We start from the raw sequence: 23,199 nt of genomic DNA, 5'->3' as shown, positions 1-23,199 counted from the left end.
TTTGGACTAAACAGGCATGTAAATATTTAATACAATGACAGTGAAAGAAATAGAATCTCCATAATAGTTTTATAAAGTGTACCATTTTGCAACATGGAGGTAAATAGAGCAAAATCATATTAAATGTGTCGTGGGGATCAGTTTGAAACATTTCTGCAATATATATTTGATAGAAATAATTAAAAGAAATTGACCCCTCTGCTGTAAAAAGATCAAATCTGATTATTGCCATGTCTGTTCTCCTCTTCCATGTTTGTGCTAGGACACTGGATGACGATGTGTACAGGATTGCTTTATCCCTGGCAAAGCGTTACTCCGTCCCTCTGTGGGAGGTCTACATGACCCACCTCGAGTTCCTCTTTACAGAAAGCAGGTACATGCACACAAATATAATCACATTAGCTCCTTGTGTTTTTCTTACATTTTTGTCCTTCCTTTGGTGTTTTATTGTAGTAGATATGCACAAAATAATCATCCAGAGATCAGAATTGTCTAATTGACCTGCTCTGATAGTTGATTGGAAGGTCAAATACTAAAGAAATCAAATACTTTTTTTAACCCTTGTTCATTAAATTCATCAAAATCAAGGATCTTTAACCCTTTTTGGTCTATAAACGCATCAGCCGCACTTTGACTTTCATAAAAATCTCAAAGGTTAGGAACAATAAATGGGATAATATTGCTTTCTATGTGATTCAGAACCAATAACTTTATCGGAGAAGAACATTTTCTTACTAATATATTATCCTAAAAGATAAAATAAGTGAATGAATTCAAAAATTACTGATAAGGGTATCATTAGTCATCATTAGTTTGTAGGTTTACAGCACTTCTCCGCAATATTATCATAAAAAACCGACCATTTAGGACCACTTAAATAACATTGAACTTCTGGACAGCCAATTTGTTTTTAAATTTTGGAAAATGTGAACCCAAATGTGAACTTAACTCATTCTTAGAGACCATGGGTACATTGAAGAAAGCATTTCATCCAAATGTAAATGAGACATCTAGAGAATGAGTAAGTTTGGATTTGACACTATGTGTGTCAGAAACTATTTACATAATTTATTTGCTCCCTTAATTCATATCTAGTTTATTGGGCTAGCACTGCAGCTTTTCTTGTTTCTACAGAATGCCTTTTCAGCAGAGTTTGAGGGTTGCTCAAATTTGGAGGCAAATGTGTGTGCATCTGTGATAAATTCCCACTTGTCACATTCTGATATAGGGAAATGCTTTATGGACTCCGCTTAACAATAAATTACAACATGCACCTTCCTAAACCCTTTTCACAGCTGCTTTATGTGTGTGTGTTTCCACCAAAACCTCAAGATCATGACAAATCTGTGAAGGATATTCATGCTATAATCTCGAGTAGAAGCATCTGCAGTATGCCTATTGATTTAACGGATGGATGGAGGAAGGAAACGGTATAAATAGTGCAGATGGAAGAATTTAAAGGGGAAAGACGTATATAGACTGAAGCGGGAGTGCAAAATAGAGATTTGACTTATATTGATCCCTAATGGGAAATACATTTTTTGCATTTCACTCATTCACCTTGTTTAGGAGCTGCCACAATTCACAGTTGATAGAATTGAAGTTGAACTCACAATCTAGAATTTTGGTCAACTCTGGCCCTTTCAGTAGAACAACAAGCTTTTTCTTGCCAGATTTCAAATTGCTCTCAGTCTTCAAAATAACAATTGGCTGTGTCCTTGAAATAAAAATTGCTCTGACACATTCTTTTTTTTTCTGACACAGTTCTATAACCCCTCTTTTTGTGTGGTTCTAAGTAAATCAGACTGCAGTGTGGTGTATATTGTAGCAACTTTATTAAACTTGTTGAAGACGATTCATAAAGCCTGTTGGGTACTTTCCAAATGAATAAGGACAAAGTATAAAAACGTGCATACTGTACTTAGTTCAGGGGTCTGCAACTTTGACAATCAAAAGAGCCATTTTAAATAAATTGTGTTTAGAAGTGCAAATCTTGATTTTTGATGAGAGTAAATATGCTCTCATTTTTATAGAACTACAATTTTATTTATATTTTTAGTACATAGAACAAATAAGAACTTAAAAGAGGATTGATAGATTTTTATGGGTTGTTGATATTTATGACAAATTGTATTAAATAGCAATAGTTTCTAACTTAATGACAAGAACATCCATAAGCTTTAATTTATATTATTAGCTGCAATTTAAAACATGTCTACTAAGTATGTATGACATGTCCCCTGAGAATTTTTTCCTTTAGAGAATATAAATACAAAAAATACTATATTTTTGTGAATATGTGCCTTTTAACGTGAGACACTCCTTAATTATGTTTTCTGATGACTCATCATTCCTTCACTACAAATGTATTAAATCAGTTAAATAATTTTTATGCTTAGCAGCTGATGTTGAACTGTTTGCCTGTCTACAAGCTTGCTATGTAATATATGAGCATGAAGTGACGCTAAAGTCAGGATTTCTTTAGGTCTGTGGCCTGACAGGGAAATTTAACGTTGTCTTAGTTATTGATTATTGCTGCACAAAAATGATATACTTGACTACTTAAGATGTTGCTGTTTTCTTTCGGTTTGGTTTTATTTTTAAAGTTGTTTTTGGCACTGGTGGCCTTTCATGAACTGTAGTCTGACAAGGAATAAAGAATAAGAAAGAACAGAAAAAGAGAACAAAGGCAACAAATCGCCAGAGACCAGAAATCAAACCCAGGACAACTACACTGAGGACTAAACTCTCTTCATATAGTGTGCCTGGTAGACTTATTGATTGTGGCTGTTTTTCCAGAGTATAGACCATATTTATAGAATAAGGTTTGACAGATCTGATCATTCTAGCAAACACCTGAATCATTTGTATAGAGGTCTCTTCATTTCCTCCTGCTGCACATAACATCACATTCATCTGTCCACTGTCTCTGTTTTTTACATTCTCCAAAGTTACAGTTTTTTATCAGAACGGTGTCCATTGGACAGTGGGTGTGTGTTTGGTTGAAAGAGAGGCTCTTCCAGGCCCTCATTTACTCAATACTGCTTCTCATTTTGCTGAGAATCTTACAGCTGGATGCAGTTTGACATCATTAACTCAACATATTCTATGTATCATAAAAAAAAAAAAATGTTTTCTGCATTTTTCCAACAGCATTACAGTACAACCTCCCCTACTTTGCAGAAAGTTACAAGCATTCTAGACTCTCAGATAGCATCTCTTTGAACAATGCCGTGCTGGATAGCTATCACTTCTCACTGAAAGCCTCCCTACAGTTTAATCTGCACTGTCTGATTGGCTCTTCAATTGAATATGCCTCAAAATTTGGGAACATTAGCAATCTCTTTTTGTTTGTTATCTCATGCATCACATCTGAAGCAAACATGTTAATATGGGCCTGGAACAAGCCGGGAGACGAGGGCTGTGAGGAGCGGCGCAGAGATCAAATCAGATTAAATTGGCTCCTTGTTCTGGCTGGCTTTTGAAACAAACAAGAGAAGATTGTAATAACAAGCATCTGATATTACAGCCACATGAGTACCACAAAGATAGAGTGGGGAAATTCTATTGCGTCCTTAGAGAGCAACCAACAAGGAAGCGGCGGCAGCAGCCAAGCCAGCGTGGCGAAGACTAGTAATGAAGCTATCAGAGAGAAATATGTTCACCACAGAGATGTTAAAAACCACGGAGAAAAATAGAAGAAATGCTCCCAACTTAAGAAATGTTTTTTTAATTTTTTTATCAGAGCTCATAACCTCTCATCTCACTAAAAGGTGGTTTCAATTCAAATGGATCTCATTCTCTTAAGAGGTATTATGAATAACTAATAAAACAACCCTGATTGGGTGCCTGTCTGTGTGAGAGAGACAAAGCACTAGCGGAGTGTGCTTCCCTTTGTATTAGTTCAGATGATTGCAGCCATATTAGAGCTCCTGTGGTGAACATGATTAGAGTTATTTACATTATTGAGCCTATTGTCAGCGGCTGCACCCGCTGTTGCTCTCTATTTAATTTTTTCATTAGCAGAAGCCTCCCAACTAAGTGCGACGGAGAGCCCAGGGGAAGCATTGTCCACTTTGATGTTGTCTTGTTCTGACAGATAAACAGAACTCCACTCTTACAAACACGCTCCCAGACAGCCTCAGATTGCTCAGAGCCCCTAAGAGACCACCAGCGAGTAGCTTTACATCGCCCTTGCCTTTTTAATCTTTGTAGCGCTTCTTGTTTGACTTTAATTGCATTTCTCTGGGGGTTTTTCTCCATTTCTTTGTGCTGTTCTGCTTTTCTTCAATTTAGTTTGGTTCTCATTCTTTGGACCACTTCCTGCAGTTGACTTTTTTCTCTATGGCTACACAAACTTAAATTGTGCTCAGATTAATCAAGTCAATGAAACGGCTTCCCCTCAGATTTTTGCCACAATCTATATGTCCTATATACTTTCTTCCTATATACTTTTTTTTCTTCCTCCTCTTTGTATAAGTTTGATCAGTTCAAATTATTAGTATTGTCAGCTGTGATAAATATCCTCAACATTTTTTAGGGTTTTATTATTATTATTTGTAACTTTGTAAAACACAAACTTCCCTCCTGCTGTTTCACTTATGACTACTGATGAAATCATATTACATATTCTATGCTACTTTTTTTTATTTTCCTACTGTGTTTAAACAGTTCTCAATCAATCTTACTGAACAAATCTTTGGCTTTGACGCTACAATCAAATGCTGCTATTTGTTTAACAGATTTTTAAATACCTAAAATGTCTAAAAAAAAAAGACATCCGTTTTTCTGAGTGCCTGACATAAAATAAGACCAATTGTTCTTGTTTCATCTTAATTAGGTGAACTAGCTATCTATTAAACAACTATTTATATTTGCTAAATGCTAAAATATTTAGAATTATTTATAGATTTTTTTTAAAGAAGATTCATCTATTAATTGCCTTGATATTTGGTAAGAATGGCCTGTGTGACTTTGATATTCTTCCACAGTTTCTTAGATTGCCACATAGCAGTCAGTCTTCATCTGTTTTGTATAAAGTGCACCAGTCCCTCCTGCAGCAACGCACCAATACAATATGATACTGCCGTCCGTCCCAATATGTTGATGTCGGGATGGTGTTCTCAGGATTTCAAATAAATTGGTGATTCTTGTGGCCATCACAAGTCTTTCTAAATTGTTGAAAAACTTAGTAAGCTTAATGTAATTAAACTTATGAATTTAAAGGAAACAAGATTCTCTATTGATAATCTGGCATTGAGCAAACAACATAATTTTGATAATCCTATCTGGATAATTTTAGATTTATTTAAACTCAGTGAGGGAAAAGCTGTGTGTCTTTATATACTGTGTAATATTTGGTTACAAATGCATTTGTGCTGTATTGATTTGATTCTCAGCTGATTTTATTTTTTTTTGCCCCCTGCTTTTTCTCTCCCACTTCAAGCCTTTCCACTGAAGAAATCGAAAGTCGGAGTAACTCCCTCAAACTGTTTGACACTTTGAAAAGTGACCCAGAGGCCTTTTACAACCACATGACCAAATATGTTCTGCCCACTGTGGAGGGAAGTGACCTGGGCCGCCTTCTCTACTACTACACCTTAATAGACACTGCAGGCTGTGAGCCTTACGTGACCACCATCATAAAACCAGACTCTCATGTCAAGCTGCTGAAGAAGCTTCGTGCTGTTGCCAAAGGTATGTTGTGGGAGTTTTTTTGTTTCTATTTGATCATGTGCTGGTGAACTATATATTCTACATATTATTTAGACTTTTTCATGTTTTCTTAATTTACAATCATAGACTTCAGTGGATTCTGTTGAGATTTTGACTGATGAAAACCTTGGTATGATTGTACATGATAGTGAACACACCTTTTCCACCATGAAACATCATGCTGGTTGCATCATGCTGTGGGGGATACTTCTCCTCAGTAGGCTAGGATGGAAAACTTGTATTAAATTTTGAATGATTTAAACAAATCTGTTCATACAAATATTAGAGCAGCAGCATTTATAAATGCTTCATAAACAAATACATTCTGGCTTGTGAATACCAGTGAAATACATTTTAAATTAAGGATTTATGGGAGCTTTTCCATTTCCCCCCAAATTGTGAGGAAAAAAAACCCCAACAACACATATTTCACTGTGAAGAAAATATTAAACATCCCTGATGACAAATCTACAGTGAGAGGTTACATGCATCATCTTTTATCTCCTCCTTGATCTTTTTCTGTTCCTTTTATTTCTTCCCGATTGGTTCATGAAACACTTTCCTGCAGTGCTGAAACCGAACGCAATCATTTGCCTGTAACTGAAAGAGACACCTAGCCACGTTTGTATTATTAGTCAAATAACTGACACCCCGGGAGCCTGCAGTGACACCGTTGAAGTGAGCATTGATCTCAAAGGACATTGAGACCAGACGTTGCCCTCCCAGCTCTTCTGTACCTGATCCCGGTTTTGTAAGGGTGAAAACGTTGTCAGCTCTTTTGGGAGTTCAGTAAAGGTCAGCTGGGTGTCATCTTGTGTTTTCACGCCTCGCTTCCTCCTTCTGCTTGTGGAAGTGCCACAAATTTTAACAGTGACACATGTCTCTGTTTAAAACATGAACACAGCAAAAACTCACTCGCCCGAGAGATCGACTTTAAGACGTGAATAATAAACAAGCAAAATTTTCACTTAAAGTTTAGGCTCAATGCAGGGGAAGCAAATCAACCAATATGAAAGCAAAACACAAATTTTGTTACATTTTCCAGATGGATTCAGAGGAATACTTGACTAACTTTTACTGAAGTGACAGAAATCTAAGTGTGATTTACGGAGGTTTTGATATCTGGTAATGCCTAATGCACAATACAGTATATTAGATATACAGTAGGTTTGCTGTGCATAATGTCACTTCTTTCCTGTTCCTGTTCCATCAAAGTAATGGATTCTTTTCTAAAGAATTGCATTACAAGTTAATTAAAGACCTGCATCAGAATCTTTAGTCTCCTCAGCTGCGCTGTTCAGGTGTTAAATGGAGTGCTCAATTTTTGAGGTTTGTTAAAAGGAAAAAAAAAAACCTTTAGCCATTGTTTTCTAGATGCATTGTGAAAATAGATTCTATAAATTTTATAGGGATAGCTATTCTGAAAGACTCCAGGAGTTATTCAGAGCCTTAACCTCATAACTTTCACGAGGGACACCAATGTCCTCACATAACCTACATCTACAAATGTTTTTGGAGTGATGGTTAACTATCATCCCGATAAAAGAATAAGAATGAAGAAATATGTATTATTATATGGTGGATTTGCTGTGCATGAATGAATAACTTAATTCATGGTAATTCGAATCAGAGAGAGGCCAATATTCTATAACAATGTGAGAGAGTGATGCACAGATAAAGCAAGTTCCACAAGTTGTCCCAAAGGGCATATTTAATTTTCTGCTCATGTCTTTTTGATGGTGATTTAATTGATTCTTTAAAAATATTAATTATATGGAATATGTTGTTTTTCAGCACTTGGGGTCATTTTTGAAACTGATAAAGACCCTATTTTGATAGATCATGTTATGCTAAGGACCAACTTACAAAACACTGCTGGCAAACAAGCTGCAACTACATATATATGTATGTGTATATATATATAGTCTCTGGATCAGGAATATATTTAGTTACACTGACAGTAGTATTTACATATTTTACTTCCTTTGCTCTAGAAGTAAAGGGCATAAACTTTGGGAGCTGCTCCTGCCAGGATAAAAAGAAAAAATTCTGCTTGATTTTTTAATTTTTTTTCCCCCAACATAACATCAGCTCCTGATCTCCTGTCTTTATCAAAAATTAAGAACCATAGGACCTCGGGAGGGTCTGAAGGATCTTTTAATTAAATAAATAAGCCCACAGTTCAAAGGGTCAAGAAATTACAGGACACGTTGATAGTTCCCTTTACAGAAGCTTCGGTTTTGCTCCAAGTCCTAAAACGTTCTGGTTAGCCCAGAAATTGTTTCAAAACATAACCGCTTTGCAGTGATTTTAATTCCTAAGCCATCAAAGTTTTTGAAAGCTTTGTACCTCACGCACACTTGCTAGTCAGAGTTGTACCTTGATACAGGAGGTAAGCTGCAATTTTACACACTCCGTTGAGGGGAGGGATTTACTAATTGATCAGTTTTGCAGATGCTGGCTCATGAACTCCAACAGATGCACATTACCACACTAAAAAACCTCAACAAAATCTAGAGCATCCAAATTTATGCAGGCTACTTGTTCCTCAGCTGACTTTGTGACATTAACACATAGAAGTTTGCATTCCCTGAATCTCTTTCCAACTTCCTCATATACAATTTTAACACAATCCGCAAATTCACACTCTGTGTGGGTGAAATTGTCACACAGGCTGTTATCTCCAGCGCCACTAACTTTCCGTTAACATGATCAAACTTTGACACATACTCAATCAAAATGATTCATAAGTCACATGGGAAACCACATCAGCACATGCAAAGTTTTGGTTGGGTAATCATTTATGCTAACCTTAACTCAAGCTAAAAAGTTGTGATTATCCAGATGGTAAACAAATTCTCAACTGCAGTCATAGGAATCACTTTTCCAATTTGTTCTGAAAAGCCACTCATTACAAAAGAAACTATTACTTCTAAACCACCAGAATTGAGTTTGTAAATGCATACAGGAAAAAAGCCCTTTTTCTGGCAAAATTAAGCCAAATTTGATTTATTGGTTGGTACTATCATGTTGCATAAGTTTTCTGCAGCAGAATGAACTTATTCACTTAACAAAGTAGATGGTATAATAAGGAAAGAACATTATATAGAAATCTTGAAAAATATGGCATTAAAGCATGTGCACAAATGCCTCTTCCATAATGGAGAATAACCTTAACCATAAATCCAAATTAAATAAAAAGTGTGAATCATTTTCAAGTTTTAGTGTCTCAGTCTCAATCATTTTCAGAAATTTTGCAGAGAACTGAGGTTGTCTGTACATTCATACCTTGGTCAGTTATAGGAGTTTGGTAAGAAGGTATGGGCCAAAGTTCTAAAAAAATATTTTGAGAATTCATGTAGGAGGAGGCCTGGAAGGTTTGGACCAAGTCAGAAGGTTTAAAATGCAAAAATTCAGCTTTTTACACATAATTATGTTTTTTTTTTTTTTTTTTTTTTGGTACGCTGTATAAAGTTTCAAGCATTGTAGGGGCAGCATTATGCTGTGGGACTGCTTCACTGCTCGTAATATTTCACTTAAAAAAATAGGTTGGATAATGAGGATACAAGACTACCATCAGATTCTCCAACTTCATGTCAGGTCAGCAGCTGAAACTAGACACAAATGCGTGGTCTAACATGGAAATGATTCCACACACTTGTGTCTGCTGATTTAATTCCTGGCTTCAGAGTCAGGCAGTGTGCATTAAATCTTTATACCATCATCAGACAGTGTACCAGATGATTGTCTGAGTAGGGTGGAGGGAGGAAAATGATGACATCCACTTTGCAGGAGACTGAAACAGAAGCAGAGAAACGGCGCATTGAGCAGAGTCAGACAGTGAGAATGAGAGGACATGTGTAAGCGCATGTAACTCTCATCTGCGGTTTAGGTGCTCTGTGTCGAGGTAATATAAAAGTGTTTGGTGATCTGTTTTTGTTAATTGTTATATGTCCGTGATTATTATTATTATTATTATTATTATTATTTTTTTACCAATATATATTTTATTTTTCACATGGCTCAGAATGCAGCATTCTGAGGCATGCGATGGCGCACTCTCTACAGACAGAGTATTAAATATTTAACATCCAGACAGGCAGCAGTGTTGCCACTGTAATGTGTCTGTCTGATGGCACAGGAGACCTCAAACATTTCAAACTGTTCCCATAAATACAGAGACAAACATGCTCAAGCCATGCTGCAGTGGTGGACATGATGCAGATGTACTTGTGCATGATCAGGCAACACTGCTTCAACACGTAACTGTCTTTATTATCCAGATCAGCATTTTGGATGTATTTTGGATGTGCGGTAGCTTCTTAAACATTATTTTCATGTTAGCTTTTCTCACATGATTTAGAAGCACATTGGCTATTCACACCCCATGAATTAACACCATGTAAACCTGCACCTACTGTGCAATGAAATATTGAAACTACTTTATCTAATCATCAAATACAGTTATTAAACCAGAGATTTTGAACTCATTTGTATACTTTTGCCCTTTCTTCCAGCTCTACAACATAGTAAAATAAATGCTAATTGAATTTCCATTGTTCCAAGTAAAATGCATTTATATTCAAGGAGGGTTTTGGTTTAACAGATTAACACCTTATCCAAGGTGTGCATAGTAATTAAGCAGCTTCATTTCTCTTTTTAAATGGAGCCCAGAATGACCATTAGCATATCATAAGAGGTCGTACATTTAAAAAAAAGAAAAAAAAAAGTATTTGACAGCTTTAAAACTCCATTCGTAAAAATGGTCGTTGAGGGGGAAAATGTAGAAATTAATAGAAAAAATAAGAAAAATTTAACAGTAGGCAATGTAGAACCCATTATCCTTCTGTGACAGCCTCCGCCTACATGGTCTTTCTAAAAGTTTGAGGTAAAAGATGGCAAAGAAAAATCTCTTCTGAGTTAAGCAACAAGATTTAGCTAAACATACTGGAGGATTTTTGCAAAAATTTCGAATAACATGAAGTGGGAGAAAGTTTTATAGCTGCAGATAGACTGTTTCTGATCAATAAGTCACATTGCTTCTCGGTCAGTAGAGGAAAAGTAAGTTTTTTATATAAAAAATGTCAATAAAGGCTTGAGACAGACATAATTTACCGATATATATATATTTTTTTGTACTTTTAATAACAAACCAATGTTTTAAATTGCCCAATTTTATTTATAAAATTAAGTGTATTCTCTGTCTGTGTGTTTTTATTTACCCTTTATTTATCTTTGCAAGGTCTTAAAATGACTTAGATCTAACTTTAAAATGTAGTAAAAATTTACTTTATGATAAAGAAACAAATGAATCCCCCAAACCATATAAATTTACAAAATATGGTGCAAACACAATTAAATTAATCATATTTTGTTATTTTTCAAATGGGTTTCTCATGACTCATTTATTAAGTGTTTTGTATTTGACAAATTATTTTTGTTTACAAATGAGACCATTTTACTTGTTCACCATGGGATTTTCTATTGAATTATTGCTAACATTTAATGTAAGACTGCTTTAATATTCAACAAAATATACAAAATATAATTGTGTCAAATGTTAAATATGTTAATATATGACAACTTATATTACATGCATGTTAAAGAATGAAGACCAAGTCAAAGAGTTGCTGGATGGGGAAAGGCAAGCAAGTTTTATAATATAAAACATACTTCACTGTGTTTTTGTTTTGGTGTTTTGCAGGTGTAAACTACAAAAAGCTGACTGATGAGTCCTCTGATCCACTGGCCACATTACAGCCGGTCCTGACCAGTCAGAATGTTCTGTCTGTCTCTAAACTCTCCAATCGGCTGCCTTTGCCCGGAGGCGGCAAGGCGACGGTCTCCGCCAGCGCAGTTCATGCAGTATGGCTACAAAAATTGTTTTGGAAAGGAGACGCACAGCTGCTGAAACGACCTCCACAGAGTGATCAGGATTACCTGCATGCTTACGACACCTGTGCCAAGTACCTGGACAGGCTAGTTCCCACAGATGCCATCCGCTTCCTGGACAGTATCACTTTCTCTCCTGATGCAGCCAAAAATGTAAGCAGCATTTTGCCATCTCATTCATACAAATCAATATTTGCCAAACAGAAAGGATGAAAAAGCAGCACATCAGAGTGTAGTGTAGAACAAACTTTTTTTTCCTCTCTGTAATAGCATTAGACTGGAATTGATAGCTGGGGATACACATTTGTAACTGTTGCATTTGCGGCCAATGGATCCTGACCGCAACCCAGACAGGACCCATATTGTGCAGGAGGAAGGATTGTGGGGAGTTTTAGTCACTACATCAACCTGTCATGTTTCTCCCTCCCAACTCTAAATTGTAGAGCTGATCTTCTCCTGTGCCTCCAGCTTCATCTTGAGTTGTCAAAAGCCGTCATGCTAATTTCAGACGAGTAGTTCTGTTCACATCCGAACTCTGAGGCCTCAAAGCTCATACCAGCCTTGATTTATAAAAGAAATTATGAAATTTCCCTGGAAATGTCAGACACATAATTACAACTCTGTGAGAAATTGTCCTGCGGTAGAATTAAAGAGCCTCAATGCACCTTAATCAATAGTAGTCCACTGTGTCTTTTTTTTCTTCCCGGCACCCTACCAGTTCCCTCTTCAGACCTTTGCTTCTCCCCCACCCCCGTTTTTCCATTACGTCCCTTCTCTTTCCCTGAAACTCTGAGGTTTAATTGATCCCTCTCTACTTCAGAGCCAATTAAACCCCAATTCCCACCAGGCGCAGTTTTCCCTCTGGTCTTTAACATGTAGATTACCTCTCAGAAACACATTGCTTTTCTATTCCTTTTCTTCCGTCATTTTGAGCCCTTTGAGGAAAAATCCAAACCCCTCTCACTATCAGGACTACAGCTGACCTTTAAGTGCTACTTTGCTCTCTACAATGTAGCCTGATCAATTTCTGACAAGACCAAGAGGTGAGATGGGTAACTAAGGTTTGTCATTCTACCCACTGGACAAATTTTATAAAGGGAAACTCCCAGCATTGGCAACCTCCCTTCCTCACTATTGATTTTAGATAAACTTTTTTGGTGTCATATCTGAATTTACAGTTTAATACAGACTGATCTGGCCAGGTGATTCAGTGCAAAAAAAATCCCAACCTATATTTGGGTCAGATCAGGCAGCATGTCTTGATCAAATTTAAGATGGTTAAATCGGAACTGAATTAATCAACACAGTACGGTTATTTTTTCTTTCAAAACAAAGTCAAACATTCATCAAGTTGAGATATCCAGCTTTTTAGTCAATTTGTATTTTTGTATTTCTATCTGCATGTTCATATATCCTTACATGTAGTCAGTAAAGTTTATTTAACGAAGAACAGCACATAAGAAAATGTTACATGATAACATTTTCAGCCAAAGGTTAATTTGCTCGTTTCAAGTACACTCAACTATTTCAAATAAATATGGAATTTTTATATTTATCATATTTACTGTATAAATAAATATAATTTTTATATGTATCACACAAATATGTATAAAAACATTTTCAGTTTTGCGTTTTTAATGTGACAAAATGTGAAAAAGTTCACGGTACAATTAATATTGTGGATTTGAATGTTTTACATGGTTGTCTTTGCTCTAAGTCTCAAAGACCATCATGTTCTGGTGGAGAAAAAATTCTGATGGCTTCAAAATATCTATTACGCTTGAATGAGAAGTGGCAGCTATGAAGCCAGATAATGTTGGTGTATCCACCTCGGTTTGATTGTGTGTGCAGAACATGTCAACGGCTGTCTACTTTCATGTAAGAGGGTAAAACCTTCAGCCAAAGGCCCTCTCCTCTCCGCATGAATAGTTAACCTGCTCTCACTGAATAAAATCAATCACATTAGCCTGACTTCTATGATGTCTCTTACACACATTTCTCTCGCTAACCTGCTTCTCTTGCGCATTTACACTGCAAGCTCCTGATATTATTTTCATCGAGATCGATTGCATACCTTCAGCATGTTATGTTTTGAATGAATAAATATCACCTGTCAATTCTCTCCTCCCTCTCTTTGCCCAATTTGACCTCAATCTTCCCCACTCATTTGCTTTTCTTATCACATGTCTTCCCATCCTTCGTTCTTTGACCTACCATGTCCTCTATTCCCTGTCCAGCTGAGCGTCCAAGCAAGGTTGGAGGTGATAAAGCGAGCCTCCAAAGCCCTGCGCCAGCTGGCCGAAAAGAACAGGAAGAAAGGAATTGATAATAGTGGAGAGCATGAAGGCAGAGACCCAACAGGAATGACTTCTGACGAGGCTCTAGCACACCTGCAGCAATCCGAGGCCCACCTGGACACTCTGAGTCATGCCTTCGTCCTGTCACTCAAAGACAGCCAGCAGGTAGGACACATCTGCCACACTTCAGCTATGTTTTTTTTTTCTTTCAGGATTGGAATTTCTCTTTATGCAAAACTGTGTCAAAAATATCAACTTAAGAAAAAATAAAAGGTTTCAAAAGAAATATGTCTCCTAATGTACATAATACAGATTTTTTTTAATTTGTGTTTTGGCAAAAAAAAAAAAAAAACATTGTTGCAGTATTAAAAAATATTTTTAAAAAGTACCAAGAATAGCATTTCTAAAGACTCTTCAAAATAGTTTTGTTTCCACAGAAAAATATACATTTTACATTTTTATTTGTTTTCAATGAGATAATGTGTTTCAATCCAAAATTGATTGAAACACAGAAATTATTAGTTGTCAAATAGTTAGAGGATTTTTATTCTATCCTTTAACAGGCTAAAAAAAACGTGTTTTAAACTTAAAATAAGAACAATTCTTAGAGATGTGTCAAATTTGATATCAGGGATTGATGGATTATGTATACCATAAGTGTCCTAATCCAGCCTTGGGGACTTTCTTCTATATCTTCCCCCTTGTTTACCTATTTTGTCTTTCTGCAAACTGTAGGATAAATGTCCACTAGTCCCACAGAAATCTTTAAAAAAGTCTAAACTCAATCATGGGAAAAATTAAACACATCCTATGAAGCTATAGCATGAAGCTCACTTCCATTAGTTCTTTGTGAGACTTGCTCATGGCTCACAATGGCAAAAGTGCCAGAAATGGGTAGTATATTCAAATCCAAGTCTGCAAACAAAAGTAATACAAAAAACGTTTGGGAGTCCTTCCTCATAAACACTTAGGTTTAGAAAAAATTTAAAATAAATACCATGCATCAAGAGTCTGTTTATTTTCTGATAAGCAAAGGGCAAAAAACTGAAAGTACAAGGCAATTAAACTCTACATTTAAGCCAGTTATATTTAGGCAGCCTTGCCCTTTGCATTGGTATGGATTACTGCAAAGTTACTCGCCTGTAATACATTGAGTTGATTTTATTATGTGCTGGTATGCAAAGTATTGCCACGGATGGAAGCAACAGGCATGTTAACCAGACTTACAGTCTTTTGAGTATTTGTTTTTGATATTCTGACACACACACACATACACACACACGCCCACACCCGCACACACACGCATGCACACGCAAGCAGGCATTTCTCATTTCCCTACCATGAGATGGCCTTTAGTTCGACCTCCAGATGGTGTTTGCGAGTGTTTATTCTGTATATGTGGTTGCATATTTTGGCTGGTTCTGCTCTGATAAACTCTTCCAAGGCTCACAGAGGCCGGTCAAGGGTATATTAATGTAAATCTACTGTCTGCTGTTTAAAATGAGCCCCCTCCATATGGACATATACATGGGACATGCACCATACTGTAGCTCATTAAATAAAGTCACTCTGACTTAACCCCGCTGTCGCCTCGCTGTGCCATGCACATGTGTAAACACTAAATGAATGCTTGGCCAGAGAAAAGGACTGTTATGATTTGGTGAGTGAGGTGTTGCTATGCGACCATGAGGCTGCACTGAGAACCAGCTTGACCGCCACAGCATGTAAGTTGGTGATATTTAGCCCCCAATTTATCTGTGTTTAAGAGCACAGATCCTCCATAATATAGGCGAAGATACAACCACTACAAGGCAGAGCATTCGGGCAGAGTCACAGGTGCATGTGTGCAGAACACGTTATCAGACCTCTTTTAGTGGGTGAAGCGATTGCATCCTTAGAGGATAAAAAGCGTATTAAGGAGTGGGAAAGGCCAGATAGGGAGAGAAATATGGATATATGAAGCTCTATGGGTTCTTTCGGCTATCAAGAGTTCATTCATCAAAAGGACTTGATCCACTGCAACAACAGGTGCACTGACCTGGCATTAGGAGAACAAAATTCATGCTCTAGATTTCGTACACACTCTCTTGCAAAAGTATTAAACCCACTTGAACCGTTTTATGCATATAGATCAAAACAAAACAATGTTTGATTGTAAAATGTAAGGATAGTGGTATATTAATTTAAGGATATTTACAAATAACCTGAGAAGTGTGACGTGTATTTCTTTGGAACCCCTCTAATTTCCTTAAGTAACATTCTGTTCCACCAACTGCGTTTAGGACACAGCTTTAAATAGGAAACATGGTCTGACTGTGTGTAATTTAATCTTTGTATAAATGCAACTGTTCCATGAAGGACTCAGAGATTTTTTTTTATGAACAAACAGCAGAGAAGCCAGCTGACAATTCAAGAATAGAGTTGTGGAGTTGGAAAATAAATGCATCCCATAATAGTCAGATTTCATTCATGAAGCCATAATGTTGAACATTACATTTATGATGCAGTTTGTGCTACTTTATCACATAAAATTACAATAACCCATATTGAAGATTGTTTCTGTAAACTGGCAAAGTGCTACGGACATTGCTGCTCCAGAATAAACATCCCAATCAAAGTCTGTTCTCTGCGTTATTTTACAGAAAGGTTCAATCCTGCTCCGTAATTTTCATTCCTCAGAGCTGGAGCAAGGACTGATGAATTGAAAGCTTAATATTATAGCACATTCACTCATCATGATGTCCATTGCACATAATTGGCGTATTACCAAAATCGCTGTATTTTTTTCATCAGTGCTCAGCCTCAGACTATATTGCCAGGAACATGAGGGACCACAGTGAAACTGCTGCATATAAAATGTTATCCAATCAGGCACTCCTCAGCCTTTAGCTGGCACACCGCTGATGGATATAATATTATAATTAAGTATCTCATATAAATGATTTCTGTCTCATTTCAACAGAAGGAATAATAATAAGATATCAGTATCAAGTCCTTAATATTGTCTTGGTAATTCAAAAAGACCCATATTTGATTTAAAAAAAGAAGATGAAGAAAAAGAAGAAAACTTGTTTCATGATCAAAGTGCATACCGGATTTTTATACCAGCATCTCTAATGGAATACATTAGAAGAAATTATTTGGTTTACATCTGGAAGAAATAAACATATTTTGCAGGCAAATGCGTTAGTCAAAAGAGATTTAAATTTAAAGAGGTTCGGGATTCACTCTGACAAAAGTCTAACTCCTACAAATGTACATCTAAAGGTTTGTGAAATTACAGACGAAAAAAATGTCACTTCTTTATCCCCATTTTAATTCATGTAGTTCACATTTTTAAATACCCATAATGCAATTCAATAAAATGTTACTATTCAGCAGACTGTTTTTGGTTTTGTTTCAGCTGCTACTCTTTTTATCACTCTCTGCTTTAGGAACAGCAACGGCGCTACAGTCAACTTTATGATTTGTCGCGGTCTGAAAGGTCAAAAATTTGCGAGTTAGCAGTCACAATGGCAACTGACGGACATCCTCTGGAGCAGATTAAAGAGCTTCTGTCTGTAGCTGTTGGACCGCTCGACCTGTCTGTCAAAACTGTGCTTCAGGAAGCTGTGCAGAGGGTCGTGGCAGCACTTAGGTAAGATCACTCGCTTTCTCTCCATTTCTCAGTTTCTCTCACACCTGTATAGTTGTCAGAGCACAAGGAGCTCAAGAAAGGAATCAAAACTAAACATTAAAATAAAAACACATGTATTTGTTTTACACATATACAGAAGTTTGCAAGAGAACATAGGTGAACAAATAGTATCTCACTCCTGTATGAGCACATAGCTAACTTACTGATTCACTATGTTCACCTGTTGTCGTGGAAAACTCTTAAAAACTTTATTTTGAAAGCCTGAAAGTGTCCTGCTTAATTTATGCATAAACACTGAAAACAGAACTCAACCTAAAATTAGATCCTATATATAGATGTAATTTAATTTCCTGACAACCTCACTCACAACACATTTAATAATAAATGTTTTAAAAACACAAATTTTTTGTAATGCTGTAAGAAATTTTTAATTAACTAAGCTTAACATTTTACTTATTTCACCACAAACGCAATGCTACAGATGAGACTTTGCTGGCTAAAATGCGAACTTAATTAAATTTTTGAGATAAGATGGGTGTTTTTTTTTTTTAGCTAAATCTGGTATCTTTTGTGAAAATAGACCACATCATCAGGTTTCTTAATTGTTACAGGACTGTAAATGCAGTCAAAATTATTATTATTTTTTTTTTTGCTCGCTAGAAAAAAAAATCATGTTTCTTGTAGTTTTCTTGTCTGTATCTTTTTTTATTATTATTATTGTTACATTTTGTACAAATGCATGCTAAACAATGTCATCATCCCTCTGCTATATTTTCATACATAATGTCTCACAAGATTATACAATGAAAACAGTGATACAAAATATGTCTTAAAATTATATATGAATAAAAAAGAGGAATAGGATCAGGCCACCTTAACACAACTCCCACAACCTGATCTTTGTTGGCACTTATCAGAAAATATTCAGTATATCGGTCCACTCCAGGCTCAGCATGTTGTTGGGAAGAATACTGTCAAAAGAGAAGCCTGAATGTACAGAAGCTGCCTGTGGGAGTTCAGCTCTGAGCACTCAAAGGGAACGGAGAGATGATTCGTGCTGACATGCCTGTGGAGCTGCTAGATTTAAAAGCAATGCCAAATACGTGGATATTGTGTGACTCAGCGTGCAAAAACTTTATACAGTCATTATTGAGCTTGGTGAAAAACAGAATTGAGAAAATTCTGGGTTATTGAAATGACCTAAAAGGAAGGAAGTTCTACTCATTCTTGTTGCCCTTTCAGCCTTCAGGACCTCTTTAGTTTTACCAACGGAGCCAGATATAATCTGGCCATTTGATTGGCTTGATAAATGAGCACCAATCACCTTGATTATAGTCCTGCCTCATTTCCTGCTTTTTATGGCTGCTCAATGGCGCATGGTGCAGATTAATGGCACCTGCATTTATACACCAGCAGAAGATGATCGTGCACATCTGCAGATTCTCATTTGTATTCATGCAGACACACATGCACTCTCTGTCTTGCATGTGTTTTGTGCTTTTTCTCTGATTCATTGTCTTCCAATAACTAATGCACCCTCTTGTAGTTGTTCTCTTCCAGATTTTATCCACACTTCCATTGTATGTATGCTTACACAAAGCTTCGCTATATGTAATTAGAGGTAGAGTTTCTTTGTCGTGTTCTTGGCTTCCAGAAATTTGCCTTTACTTATTGTTGTAGGGCTGTCCTTAAGTGTTTGGCAATTATGAATGAGTCAGTCTGGTTTTTGGCTCCCCCAAAAAGCTTTCCGGTCTGGTGCAGCAGGCAGAGCCGAGTCTAACGCTAATGGCTGTCTTTTGTATCTGTCATAACTGCTCTGTTTGTGTATCTGTGCATGTGTGTTTTCCAAGGAGAGAAATCTAAGTGGGAAAATGCAAAAGAGAAAATGCTGTCTCATCTCCCGCATTTGTGGAAGAACATTTGTGTGTTTTGTTGTTTATATATGCCAAGACACGAGTCTTTGCATGGATACAGTCCCACAAACAACACAGGAAAAGAGGCAGATGTCAGAACCACAAAAACAGAAACACTAATGATGTCCCAGTCTCTCTTTCAAATTTTGTGTTTTTAAATCAATTCAATTTACAACTCAATGGAAGTGAGAAGTCAAATTATCATGTAAATTAATCAAACATATAGAGCCTAGGAGGTTTCCTCTACTGCATATTTATTCAAGTTTTTTCTGGTACATTTTTAAAAAAGGTGTTTTTTTTTATTATTTATTTTCTCAAGCAAGTGCTTGTTGTCCCTTGACTTTACCAAAAGGTTTAGTATGATCCTGCATTGTTTTAACTTAGAATTTTGATTTTATTTTTGTTTCAGTGGAGATCAAACTGCCCTGACAAATTACCCTCAACCCCTCAGAGTCCTGGAGGGGGTGGTGGCATCTGTGCACAACAATGTGCAGAGCGGGTAGGTTCCACTTGTCTACTCATGCCTATTGAAAGCTTAAGCTTACCTCTTGAGGACTTGTGTTCCTCAAGAAGTAGATATGTCCTTGTCAACTGTAAGGTTGTGTGCATCTTGAAAACGAGTCGTAAGACCAAGCACATCAGCAAATCCACATCAGAATGGCATAAAAATAGAAATAATCAGCATTTCTGAGACCCACTTTATCCAGACTCTAATCTGAATGCAATATTGTGGTTAATTAAGATCAGGTATTGACAAGAATGTCAATCAATTGTAGATTTCTACATTTTCATGGCAAAACTTGTTTTGTGTGAGCAATAATTAGATTTTGACTGGTTTTATTGAGTACTGAGTACACTGGCAAAAGTTCAAATTTTGTTCAGGCCAGAAAAGCAGCCTTAAAGACTTTATTTATTATCGAGTCAGGTTTTATTTATTTATTTTTTTGCTGAATGATTTCAGGTCTCTTAAATGTCACTCACGTCTAGCTTTTAGGCTGTTTATCACTATGAAGTAATTTTGTGCAGGCTTTTTCTATTTTTCTTTTTTTGGAAACACGTAAGCCCAACCTGTTGATCTCTTCTGAGAGTAAACCACACATACATCCTCTGCCAGTCTGAGCTTTCCTTATCTCTTTTGGCCTGTCTGACTGCTGTCTCTCTGCCCTTCTTCCATCAGTGACAGCACTGTGACTTCAGATGACCTGCTGGCTTGGCTGCGTCCATTCTGCGGTGACACATCCCTCCCGGTGAGGCCTCGGATCGACGTGCTGCAGATCCTGGAAAGTAACTTCAGTCTGATAGACCACGACGTCCGTCTTCTGCTCCTCTATAGGACTCGGGCTGTGCTCAAAGACAGAGAGGTGATGCAAACACACATGCTTGTAATGCCAATCACTACCCATTGCACATGGAGTGTTAATTTGTAGCACTTGAAAAATGACTTTCATTCCCAGCATTAGAAAAAGAAGCTAAAAAATAATTAATTTGGAGGAGATTATAGAGGCTTGGTTACATTTCATTTGAGGATGTACTTGAAATTAAAGAGCGAATAAAACAATTAATTTGGAATATTAGAAAACAGAAGAAGGCGTGGACCAAGAAATCACACTTCTGTGTCAAATGTTGTAATTGAGCAAAGTGATTTGCTCCTAAATTCTGCATACTTTACTTCCAAGAGCCAGACCTTCTTATAACACTTTAAAGTTGCCTTTAATCTGTAGTTTTTGATGCTTTCTGAAGGTTTTTTTACATTTTGGTCCTTATGCCTGCCGAACAGCATTCTGAGTGTACTTTACACATTTTATCAGGGTTACATGGTTTGTTTCACTAAATGCCTTCATATAACTACCAATGAGGGTAAAAAACCTGTTTGTCTTATCATTCACATTCTTTGGACAATTAGTAGGAAATTAAAAACTCTGTAAGAGTATGTACACTTATGAACATAACTGTATAAAATTACTTTACATGGCAGGTATAAATTGATTTATGGATGTGAAACATTTGTCACCTTAAAAGAAGTAACATCCAGCTGTAATCTAATCCTGAAAAATATGTTTTAATGCCATGTCAAGCTTTCCTCTATCTACATATGATCAGTCTTTAATTATGTTGTTTATGTTCAGGCACAATGATAAGTTATCACTTTAAGAGCCTTGGATGAAACAGAAAGAATTAATTATTTGAAATAGTGGGAAACAGAAAAGGGCTAAAAAAAAAAAGAAGCCAAAGAAAGTCTTTTTTTTAACTTTAAGATGAAAATGTATTTAATTATGTTTGCAGATACGATTATCATGTGCAATCCGCTTTGATTGTGATTAAACAACATTCATTGGTTTATCACAACATTGAATGTAGTTTTTAGGTAAAGATGCAATATTAGCTGAACATTCATATCTGTATTCATTTCGTAATTCTCAGGCTGTTGGCACATGTCTATTCATCTCGCCTCAGCACATGTGTGATTCTACCTCCACCTTCCCCCCTCCCTAGTGTAACCAGCTTTTAAGTGGCTAGTCATTATATTATCTCACTGACTAATTCATGGTCAAATCTGGTTAATTAATGTGCAAATGCATGCGCGCAGCCGCAGGCCATTGTGTGCTCAGGTAGACAGGTGTGTGGGCCCGGACTCTTTAACTAATTGGGTGAACTCCTGACATTTGGCAGGCTTTGATGAAATACTCACACTGAGGCAGACACACATGCACTCTTAAAGGAGAGTACATCCAAGGGATCTGTTAATTAATCTTGTAAAAGACATCTTGCAGTAAGGGCAAGTCTCTTTTCAAATGAAGTGATGCCATGTCTCTCTTTCTCTCTTCCCCTCGACAACCCAATGCGTTAGCAGGATTCTTGCAGTGGGGCTCTGACATAACTTTCATTAGTCTAAATTTTGGTTGGTTTTAAATATTTCTCATGTTCACAGCTCAGCTGCCACCCAAATCTAATTCATGCAGGAGCACATTCACTCACACTTACTCTTTTATTCATTACATTTTTTCTTTTAATATGAGCAACTTTTCATTGTGTCAACGGCTCAGCTGAAAGCTGCAGAAGATTAATCATGCAGGCTCCTGCCACCCATAAGCAGAGCTGCCACTGATGGCAGCCAGTTGCCCTGAAGCCGTGCTACAGATTCAGTCAGTGCTGACCCCATCGTGTCTTGCTGCAGCCAGGAGACAAAGAGGCCGAAGAGCAGAAAGAAATTGCTTTAGGAGAAAAAAAAGACAAGTAGAGCGATGACGAGGGAAAAAACAGACAGGATCGGAGTTGATATTATTCTTCTTCAGAACCCTTGGGTCCTTTACTAATCAGCACAGCTCCCTTCTAACGATGTCCCACAGGTTACCTCAGGGGCAGATTCCTATTCAATTTATTCAGTTGTCTGTACTGCTCACCTGCAGCACAGGTGCAAACAAACAAGCTGTGATGGCTGCTTTATTTTTTATGAAAGCTAGATATTAACGTTTGACCTACAGTGAAATGCAAGAGTAAAATAGAAACACCTGCTTTGTCACAACATGCTTGCAGATGAAAACAACGTCAAGGTTTTTCTTGAATTTGTTCAAACATGCAGCAATTTATACTTCTGAATCGGATAACCGAAGATCACTGGCAAAAATAATATCACCTCACTGATGTATTGCTTTTCTTCATGCTTAAAACAAGAAGGTGAGATTTTCCTATTATTGTAATATCATGCACCTCTTCATCCCTGGCAATGTTGTAGTCTGTTGGAAAA

General features: G+C 36.8%; 1 protein-coding gene across 1 annotated transcript in view; it reads left to right on the top strand.

Annotated features, from left to right (window-relative positions):
- nbas (NBAS subunit of NRZ tethering complex) overlaps positions 1-23,199 on the top strand; it is a 152,822-nt gene that overhangs the window by 91,426 nt on the left and 38,197 nt on the right. The window contains exons 43-49 of the mRNA XM_055044449.1: positions 263-373; positions 5,447-5,697; positions 11,420-11,760; positions 13,845-14,069; positions 17,339-17,541; positions 19,864-19,953; positions 20,632-20,815. Coding sequence (XP_054900424.1) covers positions 263-373; positions 5,447-5,697; positions 11,420-11,760; positions 13,845-14,069; positions 17,339-17,541; positions 19,864-19,953; positions 20,632-20,815 — 1,405 coding nt within the window. The remainder of the gene's footprint in view (positions 1-262; positions 374-5,446; positions 5,698-11,419; positions 11,761-13,844; positions 14,070-17,338; positions 17,542-19,863; positions 19,954-20,631; positions 20,816-23,199) is intronic.

This window comes from Poeciliopsis prolifica, unplaced genomic scaffold (genome assembly GCF_027474105.1).
Source record: "Poeciliopsis prolifica strain line A6 unplaced genomic scaffold, Auburn_PproV2 SCAFFOLD020, whole genome shotgun sequence".
Taxonomy (NCBI): domain Eukaryota; kingdom Metazoa; phylum Chordata; class Actinopteri; order Cyprinodontiformes; family Poeciliidae; genus Poeciliopsis; species Poeciliopsis prolifica.
This window is presented reverse-complemented; position numbering and strand designations above follow the sequence as displayed.